The sequence below is a fragment of the Micropterus salmoides genome, unplaced genomic scaffold (genome assembly GCF_014851395.1).
Source record: "Micropterus salmoides isolate LMB-PRFRI ecotype aquatic unplaced genomic scaffold, ASM1485139v1 Ms_hic_scaffold_2, whole genome shotgun sequence".
In the NCBI taxonomy this organism is placed as follows: domain Eukaryota; kingdom Metazoa; phylum Chordata; class Actinopteri; order Centrarchiformes; family Centrarchidae; genus Micropterus; species Micropterus salmoides.
This window is the reverse complement of record NW_024041150.1, coordinates 52293750-52305361: the sequence shown is the minus strand read 5'-3', so window position 1 is coordinate 52305361 and position 11612 is coordinate 52293750. Positions and strand designations below refer to the sequence as shown.

Below are 11612 nucleotides of genomic sequence, written 5' to 3'. Positions count from 1 at the left end.
GTGGTTTGCAAACACTTCAAACAAATAAGGTGCTTTTTACCAGCAGTATTCCCTTTAAATGGTAGCAATAAAATATTTCTTGTAAATCGTGTAAATCGCCGTTTCTTCTTCACTCTTTACTTTGATGTCAGGAATATTATAATGTATATTTATACATATAATCCAAATTTAAAAAAATCCAAATATATCTCATTCACAATGCAATATATAAAATCATTATCACAATTTTGCATACTGTAGACACACAAGCAAGCAACACAAATACTCACACCTCTGTCTATAGATTTGTTTGTCTCACTCTTAACCCTGCCATGGCCACCCTCATCCTTCCCCATTAATGTTTCCTTCTCAGATTATTTCCCAAACTTTTTTAAAATCTGGTATCTTATTTCCTCTACCTGCAGCTCTTGGTGTGCAGCTCTGTGAGCGTCTCCCTAGCAGTCACCCTTGGTAGTGTCTTACCACAAGTCAGTCACTGTGAGCTAGTCCCAAACATTCAACAATCTTTTTATGGTCACATAATCGTTTAATCAGATAATATATATCATATGGTCTGTAGTCACAGATCATCTCCAGTAGTGTCAGCAACACCACAACAGCAGCAGCAGCCGCATCCATGGCAGCCCCTCAACAGCAAATGTTCCCTGTAAGTTATGTCAGCCCACAGTGTTTTAAAGCTAGAGTTGGGCATTCCCTGTTTCTTTTTGCATCACAGCATTTGCTGATGTATCGACACAGAATTATCTGTATATGCGTGTCAACAAGGAATACATAACGATATTTTTCTATGTCAATAGTATGAGAAGAGTCCTATTTAAATCCTCGTTCCATGTGCCCTTTTTATACTTTGAGCACCTGCCCTTCCAAAGGTCTCTGCACGGCCCTGCTTAAAGTTATGTATAATTTTAACTTAAATAGGCTGGAGCTGTGTAGCACACAGAAGCCGTTGCCATGGTTACTGTAGAGCTCTCACTGTTTACTCGCATTTGTCTCCATTTCTGTTTACCTGAAAGAACCCTTGGTTCACGTTGTGATTTTAAGAACTGTATGTGTATTCAGAACCAGTGAGCAATACTTTTTTTTTTTTTTAAACTGTGTTAACGTGCTAGAAAATAATTGTAATTTTATATCCTCACTGACTTTGGTACAGGAGATTGTGGGATTGATTCCCAGTCAGTGTGGGGGTATCCAGGTGGACCCTTAGGCAAGGCCCATAATGCTACTTGCCTACTTCAGGTACGAGTGAGACTGCAAATACAAGAGCCATCTGGCTCGGACGTCGCTTGGGTCAACAAGGTCCACGTCAGGTGCTAGGGAACCAGGGTAACCTGATGACAAATGGGCTACTGGAACAAGACATTCATGGACTACAGCAGAAAATATGGATCTGATGCAATGCTACTATACAAGCAATGAGAGGGATTATATGCAGAGTGGGATATATGGATGCTTTGAAACTCCTAAACAACTCATAGCTCAGTGTTCTAACACCAATGCTCAGAGGCTAGTGGATCCAAGAACAGATCACAGCAATCTCCTAGTAACCATTACAAAGGCAGACATCCAAGAAAGAGTGGCAGGTATGAAGAGCTGGACAGCACCAGGGCCTGGCTGAAGAAACTAACTGGCAGCACAAATGAACCAACTGCTGATGGATGGGACCCACCCAGAATGGTTAACTCAAGGACAGACAGTCCTGATCATGAAGGATCCCCAGAAGGGAACAATTCCATCCAACTGCCGGCCAATAACCTTCCTCTGCACAACATGGAAAAATGACTATTTTACACAGGTTTTTCTAAGAGTATGTCATAGCGTATTTTTTCTAAAACAGCACCGCCCATTGGCGGCTGCTGCTGCATCGCACCGTATTAGCTGGTAGCTCGACACAGACGTGTTTTTTTGCTGGACAGTGTCTCCATCTCTGGCCACCCACAGCTGGACGCAAGAGGATCAAAATAAGTGCCAGTGATGCCGGGGACAAAATGGTGCACTTTCACAAGCTACATTTGTTCTTATCTGTTGAAACTGCAGGAGCCAGTTGTTTACTTATATTAACTCAATAAGAGACAACTTGCAGTGGTATTTTCTTCCCCCAGAGATGTACGGGAAGTAAGCAATAAACAGAACGCTGTAAACTTAATATTTGCTCAACAGCAAAGACTTCTTGGGGCCACATGAATACACATAAATACACCAATGCAATTTACCATCGTCTGTTTAGCAGCTCTAACTTTTCTAGTGTCACACAGACTTATGCAGTGAGTAGCTGAAAATCTGCTCAGTGTTCTTCCCCCTGTGAGAGTTCAGATTCCTACGTGGGACATAGTTCCAGTAGAGTGCATGTTCTCACGACACAGGGGCCCCTAACTGGACCAGAGGAGGATCTATAGCATCGCATGGAGCAGCAGAACCACTGTGTGGAGAAGAATCTAAAGAGTTACTTGGAGGTGTTCATGTTATTGTTCTGTTTTTCAGTCCTGCTGCAGCGCTGATGAACACCTGCGGGGAAGAGATGGCAAACAAGCCTACATCCTCGCTGTTGGCCGGACCCAGAACAGGACCGACACTCTCTACATCGTCGTAGACAAACAGCTCGTCCCCTGCCGCTCCACCGGCTCGTTGGCTGCTTTAATGAACTGTTTGAATCCCACTACGTGTTCAGCCTGAGTCATGACGAGTCCCTGGTACAGCTCTACACTTTAGTGCAGACGGCGGTCTACAACATCGATGTTACGACAACAGATGAGTCTCCAAGAGTTTGTGAGTTCAAACTGCTGAACCAGGGTAAAAAATGTTGAGCTGTTTCATTTGTCAAGCTGTTCATGTGGCTCGTCAGTCCTTGATAACCCGTTGAAGAATGGATCACAGCTTCTATCCTAGCACCAGGTTTAAGTTGTTTTGTGCACCAGTTTGTTTTCAACATATTCGGCTTTCAAAAAACATCTAAGCAGTGTTCATGAGAAGGATCTTTCTCAAAGTGGTGATGCAGCAAACTCAGAGTCATTTCAAGCTCATTTCCACCGTCTCCAAGATTCTACAGACGCTGGTGAAACAAGCGCCACGCTGAGTCCAGAGGCCAGGTGTTTTGAGGGATCAGCTCCTAAAGAAAATATTTGCGCTTCAATCCTTGCTGAACTCCGAGGAAGTGGGACAGCAGATAGTTTAGTTTCAGCAGGTGTTAGTGATTTGGAAGAGCTTGCTGCTGGACTGCACTCCCAAGTTAAACATGAAATACTGTCTGCTGTGCCTGAAGATGATCCTCTAAGATCTACTTTAGTAGACACAATAGATCATTTTGAAAATCCATTTGTTGGCTTTAACTATGAAACTAAAAGAAGGAAATATCCCAATGAAAAATGGAGGCTTGTGGAGCCTGTAGAAATAATGTGAGGAGTTCGATTTGATACGAGGAGAAATAAACAAACAGGCGCTGATGATCGAGTCCCAGTCAAAGACACTTGTTTACGTTCCCATTTTGGAAACAATCACATTTATGTGCCGCAATTTTGAAATGTGTGAACTGCTTGTGTATCAAAAACAGAGCAACGTGAAGACTTTTGTGATGGGAGTTATTTTAAGAAACACCCATTGTTCTCTAAACAACAGACTTCTTTACAAATTCAGATGCACTATGACGACTTCGAAACTGCTGGGTTCAAAACGTGGCGTTCACCAAACAGGTGCTCTCTGTTTTGTCCTCAGAAATCTGCCACCAAAATTGACCTCTGCTGTGATGAACGTTCATTTGGTTGCACTGTTTCACACTGAAGATGTGAACAAATGTGGCTTTGGTCCCATTCTGCAGCCTCTAATTAATGACATCAAACACTGGAGAGTCGGGGCCTTGATTGGCCCTTCTCCTCTGAAACAGTCCCTGGTACTATACGCCAGATAACTGGGGACAACTCGGCCATGCACGCCATTCTTGGTTTCACAGAGTCTTAATGTCAACTTTATGGAAAGATACTACTAGCCTGACCCTATTAGCATGCAGAAGCGCTAGCATAGCTCGTTAGCTCAGCTCGCTAACGTTAGTTTATGTTGATAGTTGCACAATTAAACTGGTTAACATTAATAATTAAACAACATCTCATAACAAGGGGATAACTAGCTGATCATGTTAAGTTATATTTACCGCTCCCCTGTCGTTGCCAGAAGCCATGTTGAGGTCTCAACTGTCTGAAGTCCACCATGATAGCCTGCGACACGTGCATAAAGCGCTGTGTGAACGCATTCATGCGACTGGCTTATAAGTAACCAGTGCGTTCTTGTGATTGGCTAAAAATAGGGAGATATCTGATTGGTTGCAGATCCCTGTTTAAAAAAAGGCATTTGTGTGTCGAGCCAAGTCAGGGGAGTCTCAAAATTCACACACAAATGCAGTGAAGTTCACAGACCGCAGGGAGTTTGTAAATCAAGATATATTTGTGTGTGCATCCTAAATACATTTCTGAATCTTGCCCTGTGCATTTGTGATTTTTGTATGCATTAGTGAATCTTCCGAGCTTTTTAATTTTGTGTGTGCATTTGTGTATCCTGTGTGTGTATTTATGAATCCTGTGTGTGCTTATGTGAATGTAGTGTGTTCATTTATCTTTTTTGAGACTCTTTTAGCTCCATACGTCTGAGCCTTTAGATCAGGACCAATGATTTTAATGTGACTGTTGACGTTTTCAGCTGCACACAAACACACCCCTCACTTTCCCTTTGGAGACAGGAGTCATTACATGTCATCAGCTGCACGTCTTTAGGATATGTTTAGTAAGAGAACATGTTGTAGTGTGAACAGGAAGTCCAACCTTTGATGGTAACATAATAGTGCTCAGCAGAGACTGCAGACTCTGGCATCATGGCCTTCTTCAGGCCTTGGATTGGACACATTACTGTCACCAGGTAAGGACAGGTAATTACTCCTGTTCATCCTGATCTGTCCTATCAGTGATCAGGGATCAGTGAGCAGCATGTTGTTAGTGTTCCTGTTGTCACATCCCGGCTCACAGAACGTGACAGACAGGGGGAGACCGAGCAGGTTAAAGTGCCACAAAATAAGGTTTATTAAAGAAACTAGAAACAACATGACTAGTTACAGAAGATGAAATGTGATAATCAGCGGCATCAGTGGTGAGTGGAACGCACGGATGAGTGAGAAATGTATGAATGAAGGTTGACGGCAAACAAACCCTAACCAGGAGACGTGGAGCCTCGGAGAGAGAGACAGACAGTGAGACGGGGTGAAGCCCAGGCTGAGGCCTACACAGGTGTCAGCCCGTTACTTAACGAGCCCTCCCAAACTGCCAGCTCCTGCAGGAAGTAACCTAATAACGCTGCTCCTCCAGCGTTATTAGGTTAGCTTTAGATTTCCAGTCTGTAATGATGAACCTCCCAAAAACAGCTGACCCGGCAGGAGGAAGCAGAGAACGACTAGTCGCAGATACTAACCTTCTCCTGTTAAAGAAAGACCTGATCCACAACAAAACCACATCTCTGCTCTGATGGACAAGAGGAACTGGCAGAAGTGTGTTTCATGTCATCTGTTAATATTGATTATTGTGAAATTATTCTAATTAATGCAGTTTCATGTGATCTGATTTGAAGCGACATCACGAAGAAGAAGAAATGCAGTTTAAATCCTTTTTATTTCTTTATTGTTTCATTATTGAATTGATGAAAAGCTGGACAGACTTCAGTGTTTAATGACATAAATCTCTGTCAGCTGTTTGTGTCTCTGACATTAAAATGTTTTCTTGAAATGAATGAAAGTGAACAGAAAAAGCTTGTGTTTCCTGACGGCTTCAGTCATTTAGAGATTGATAAAGAAGTTTAGTTCTTGTGCAGATAATCAACAGGACTGAAGGTTCAGCTTTCTGTCTGTCAGTCTGAGACAGAAACTGGACCAACAGCTCTGACAAACATGAGGAAGCTGAAGCTCCTCCTCTTTCCTCAGAAGAGATCTGTGGTGATCTGGACTCATTCCAGAGAGCTGCTTTAACAAAGTCTGAACCTGAACTCTGAGCTGACAAACTCACAGTTTCACTTCACAACAGCTGATCACAATCACTTCATCCACTCTGAGGATTAAAGTGAAAAACCATCATCAGTGGACGGAGAGACAGAGTCTGGCCCAGCTGCCTTCTGTCTCCTGAACAGTCTGTGAACGTCCCCCTCCAGGATGGACAGAGGTGTCCAGGTGGTGGGTGAGGAGGAGGGGCCTAACAGCAGCATGCTAGCTGCTAGCAGGTGTGTTAGCAGTTAGCTCAGCAGCCACACCTGTCTGTCACAATAATGTTTGTGTGAAAGCTGCTCAGCCTGTTTCTTCACATTCCAACAGCTGCTTCAGTGGAAACAGTTTAAAGTGAAACTCCAGTTTTCTCCTCACAGAGTCAGCAGATTATCAGGAGGAGGAAAGGGACAGCTGGCTGTGAACTGATGTCCTCACTGTGTTTCTGAAGACTTCCTTTAGTGAGAAGCAGATTAACTTTGTGCTTGTTGGAGTTTCTACAGGAAGATGAAGATGTTTGTGGTGTTTGTGATCCTCGTGCACGGTAAGATAACCTTCCTCCATCTGATCTGATCATCACCTCAGTCCAACGTCACCTCTTTAATCTGGGTTTCTTTCATTTTCATCAGTCTGTTTCAGCTCCATGACGATGTTTTCTTCAAATAACAACATGATCAACATATTAAAGGCAGCATGTTTTAATGTTTCTTTAAATCCTCATGAATGTAGAAGACGGTCCAGTCAGACTGTCCTCAGGTCTTCAGGATTATATCCCTGTAGGTTGCTCACAGTCTTCTAGGTTATATCACCAACAGTAATACTGATCCTCTGCTGACAGCAGCATCACATGTGGATCATCTGTCTCATCTGTATGAAGTGTCTCCACATGTCCATCAGTCCTGTCTTTTCCCTGAGTATTATGGACTCCCTCTGAAGACGTGATAGAGAGAGGGAAGGAGGAGATTTGAGGAAAGAGGAGTTCAGACAGTTAACACACTCATTTTAACACCATGTTGAGTCAGAAAACAGAGTCCATCTAAACAGTGAGAGCAACATGACAGCTGAGGTGCTTCTGTTATTTGTCAGCTGCTGTTGGTTTTAAACTGTGCTGATGTGGTTTCACAGCAGCTGATCAGCTGCAGCGTCCAATCACAGACAGGACCAGGTTGGTTTCTGGGTCACCTGAGGATCCAGGAGGAATAAGACATGAAATAAGGCTGCTGTGATTGAACCTCTCTGTCTGTGTGACCTCACAGTTTCCCAGCATGCCTCAGCTGTGGAGCTGTATGAGGGGGAGGAGTTTGTCCTGCTGCCCTGTGAGTTGAACACTTTTGACCTGGACGACCCCACAGTGGTGTGGAGCCGCTGCGATATCAATCCTCCAACCGTCCACCAGCGTCAGCAGGAAGGTGATGAACTTAAAGACCAAAACCAGCTTTACAGCGGCCGAACATCCATGATGACTGACGCTCTTGAAACTGGAGACCTCAGCCTCACTCTGACAAAACTCCAGCTCTCTGACAGCGGCAGCTACACCTGCACCGTCAGAGACTCTAGGGGAGAACAGAGAGTGACAGAGATACAGCTGCAGGTCAAAGGTCAGCAACAAACCCTAATACCTGCTGTAGATACAGGTCAGAGGTCAGAGGTCATGTTCTTTATGTTTCTGGTTCCCACAGAACGATTTCCATCCTGGGCCAAAGTTCTCCTGGTTCTCCTGGTTCTCCTGGTTGCTGGTCTTGTTGCTGCTGGGGGTCTTCTGGTACATTTCCAGCAGTATTTCATGTCAGGTATGTCACTACTGCTACACTTCCAGCATACGAGCTGTTTCAGTGATACTGAAGTCAGAGAGAAAAGAAAAATTCTCTCTCCACAAATACAACTACTACTCTTCTCAAGTTCTTTACTGCAGCTGCACAAATCCTATTCTACGATCCCAAATGAAGAAACCAGAGGTGGAAATAGTAAAAGTACATTTTCTTTGATGAAGTACAAATAAAGTTACTGGTATAGAAATCTACTCAAGTAAAAAGTAGCTCATTTAAAATTTACTCAGAGCAAAAGTTACTTAGTTACTTTTTAACCTATTAAAACAACTTATTTATACTTATTTAATTAAATTGCAGTCTTTTGCAATTTCATAAGGGAACAAAGCCATATTGCGCTTTCTATTTTAGTTTGTTTGACAGATACTTCATACTAGATGCTTTTAATATGAAGCTGCAGCAGCAGGAAATGTTCACTTTGCATTAGCAGCAACTTAATACTGCAGTTTTTCACTTGGTAATACTGCAAATATCTAAATACTGCAGCACTTTGATCAGTGGGCCACAGGCTCAGTCACCACTGTGTTACCTTATTTGACGATAGATAGTGACTGAACAGACATTTATTTAATGAAAACCTTCAGATTCTAACTTTAATAAAGATTTGATTGAGTCCATCTGACAATAATACCCAGTGATTTAATAAACAGTCAGTTGTGCTGTTGATTGTAGAGACACCAAAGACAACACTGTCTCTGTTAGATGGAACAATGGGACATATTTCAGAGTTCCTGCTGCTGTCTGTACAGCTGATGTTGTTGTCCTCTCAGTCTACCAGGTGGAGGTGGATTCAGGGGTGGAGTCTGTCCAGCTGCCCTGCAAAACCACAGTTCACCTGCCTAAAGATGTCACAGTGGAGTGGACGGACAGTTACAACAAGGTCCACGTGTATCAGAACAGCTCTGACCAGCCTGAAGAACAGGACAGTTTTTACAGGGACCGAACAGAGATGAAGAGAAACTGGCTGAGAACTGGAGACCTCAGTCTGACCCTGAAATACCCCACAGACAGAGACAGTAACACCTACATCTGCACCATCTACAGCAGGAGGGGAGACGTCCTGATGAAGAAACAAGTGGTTCTCTGGGTCAAAGGTCAGTGCTGTAGATCAGAATCAAAATCCAATAATACTATAATACAATGCTTTTCATTATGTGAAAAAGTTCACAACATGAGTATCAAGCATAGTTGAGTGTTGTTGTAAAGTGTTGGGTCAGGAGAGTGTATGAGTGTGTGTGTGTGTGTGTGTGTGTGTGTGTGTGTGTATTTGTGGAAGGTAGTATGAAAGTCAGTGACAGTGGGGATCTGGGCCTTGATGAGGAAGCCCACTGCCATCAGAAAGAAACTGTTCTTGTGGCCAGAGGTTTTGGTCCTGATGCAGCCTCCTGCCAGAGGGGAGAGTCTCAAACAGTTTGTGTCCGGGATGGGAGGGGTCAGCTGCAATCTTTCCTGCACACCTCAGAGTCCTGGAGGCACACAGGTCCTGAAGAGATGGAAGGTAACAACCACTCACCTTCTCGGTAGACCAAACGATACGCTGCAGCCTGCCCTTGTCCTTGGCGGTGGCAGCAGCATACTAGATGGTGATGGAGGAGGTGAGGATGGACTCAATCATTGTCTTTGGCAGGCTGATTTTTAGCTGCCGCAGGAAGTACATCCTCTGCTGGGCCTTCTTGGTGATGGAGGTGAAGTTCAGCTCCCACTTGAGGTCCTGGGAGATGATGGTGCCCAGGAAGTGGAAGGAGTCCACAGTGGTGACTGCGGAGTCACCCAGGATGATGAGGGAGTGTGGGGCTGGGCTCATTCTATAATCTGCGACCTTCTCCACTGTCTTCAGAGGGTTGAGCTCCAGACTGTTCTGGCCTCACCAGTTCACCAGATGCTCAATCTCCCACCTGTAGGCAGACTCATCCACACCTGAGATGAGCCCAATGAGGGTGGTGTCATCCGCAAACTTCAGGAGCTTAACAGACTGGTGACTGGAGGTGCAGCTGTTGGTGTACAGGGAGAAGAGCAGAGGGGAACGCAGCCCTGAGGGGAACCGGTGCTGAGGGTCCTGGAGTCAGAGACATGCTTAACGTGCTTCTTCCTGTCTGTGAGGAAGTCTGTGATCCACCTGAAGGTGGAGTCAAGCACGTTCTTGAAAGATGGCGCAGCTCAGGGCAGCCGTGGTATTTTGGTGCTCTCTGTTTTGTTTACATTTGTTAACTTTGCATTCTGCTGTGATACCCGGAGCCCTTTCACCAGAGAAGAGCTCATAAACATCAGGGGAACAACGCCAGTGGATTTAATTCCAACTTTTCTTGTGTCATCAGTGGAATTATTGGTCATTCTGGCTTCACTTTCCACTGTTCATGCAGTGAGACGCCGGAGGAGTGGGAGAAGGTCCAGCACACTGGTGCGACTACGCCAAAGAGGACACCGCACACCGCTACCGGGAAAATTTCTCTCCAAACGTGTGCTCACTGTGCAATAAAATGGACAAACTACTGGTGGGGAAAAACAGAGACTTTTACTCATCTTCTGTTCTGTGCTTCACTGAGACGTGGCTGTCTGGATCAATACCGGACTCTGCGCTGCAGCTGGCTGGCTTCCAGGTCTACAGAGCGGACTGCGACATGGAACTCTCTGGCAAAACAAAAGGTGGAGGTGTCTGTTTTTACATTAACAGTGGCTGGTGTAATGATGTGACAGTGATTCAGCATTACTGTTCTGATGACCTGGAATATTTATTGATACATTGTAAGCCATTCTACTCCCCCCATTAGTTTGCTAGCTACTTTCTGCTCTGTGTTTGCATCGCACCTCAGTCCAACGTGCAAGAGGCACAGTGCATGCGGGCCGATCAGATACTGTGGGTAGAGCGGACATTCCCGGACTCGGTTAAAAATGTCTGTGAACACCAGAGACAGCTGACCAGCACAGTGCTTCAGGGTGGATGTGGAGACAGAGTCCGGCCCAGCTGCTTTGCGAGGTTTCTGCCTCCTGAACGGTCTGTTGAAATCCCTCTCCCGGATGGTAAGAGAGGGGGGTTAAACCTGTACTTTGACTCCTTAAATCTGGCCCCGGTCGCCACTCCTAAACGCCTCTTCCTTTTCCAACCTCAGCTGCCTGAGCTTAGCTGTGAACCAGGTTTTGCCATTGTTATAACTCACCCTGGTCCATGTTGGAATGCAGCTGTCCTACAGAAAACTGATGTAGAATGTCACAGCCTCTGTATACTCATCCAGATTGTTGGTAGCAGTCCTGAAACCATCCCGGTCAGTGCAGTCCAAACACGCCTGGAGGTTCTCTACAGCACTGGTCCACTGCTTTGATGTCCTCACCACAGGTTTACAGATTTTTAGTTTCTGTCTGTATGCAGGAATCAAGTGAACCATGGTGTGGTCAAAGTGTCCCAGTGGAGCTCGAGGGACGGTGTGATAGGCACTGCTTACTGTGGTGGAGCAGTGATCCAAAGTGTTCCCCACTCTGACACTTTATGAACTGTCTGTATTTGGGGAGTTCATGTCTGAGGTTTCCTTTGTTAAAGTCACCAAGAACAATAACTAAGGAATCCGGGAATGTCTACTCTACCCACAGTATCTGATCGGCCCGCGTGCACTGTGCGTCGTGCACGTTGGCCTGCGATGTAAACACCAAGCAGAAAGTAGCTAGCAATCTCGCGGGGAGAGTAAAATGGTGTATCAATAAATATTCCAGGTCATGAGAACAGTGTTGCTGAATCACTGTCACATTGTTACACCAGCCACTGTTATGTATGTAAAAACAGACACCTCCACCTT

The 11612-nt window shown here is 44.9% G+C and overlaps 2 protein-coding genes across 2 annotated transcripts in view; one reads left to right on the top strand and one right to left on the bottom strand.

Moving 5' to 3' along the window:
* Positions 1-11612, bottom strand: part of LOC119912613 (butyrophilin-like protein 2) — a 566400-nt gene that overhangs the window by 360414 nt on the left and 194374 nt on the right. The window lies entirely within an intron of this gene.
* LOC119912639 overlaps positions 5770-11612 on the top strand; it is a 20033-nt gene continuing 14190 nt past the window's right edge. Inside the window, exons 1-5 of the mRNA XM_038731923.1 lie at positions 5770-6240; positions 6382-6545; positions 7258-7599; positions 7681-7791; positions 8598-8921. Of these exons, the coding sequence (XP_038587851.1) occupies positions 6509-6545; positions 7258-7599; positions 7681-7791; positions 8598-8921 (814 nt within the window). The 5' untranslated portion in view covers positions 5770-6240; positions 6382-6508. The remainder of the gene's footprint in view (positions 6241-6381; positions 6546-7257; positions 7600-7680; positions 7792-8597; positions 8922-11612) is intronic.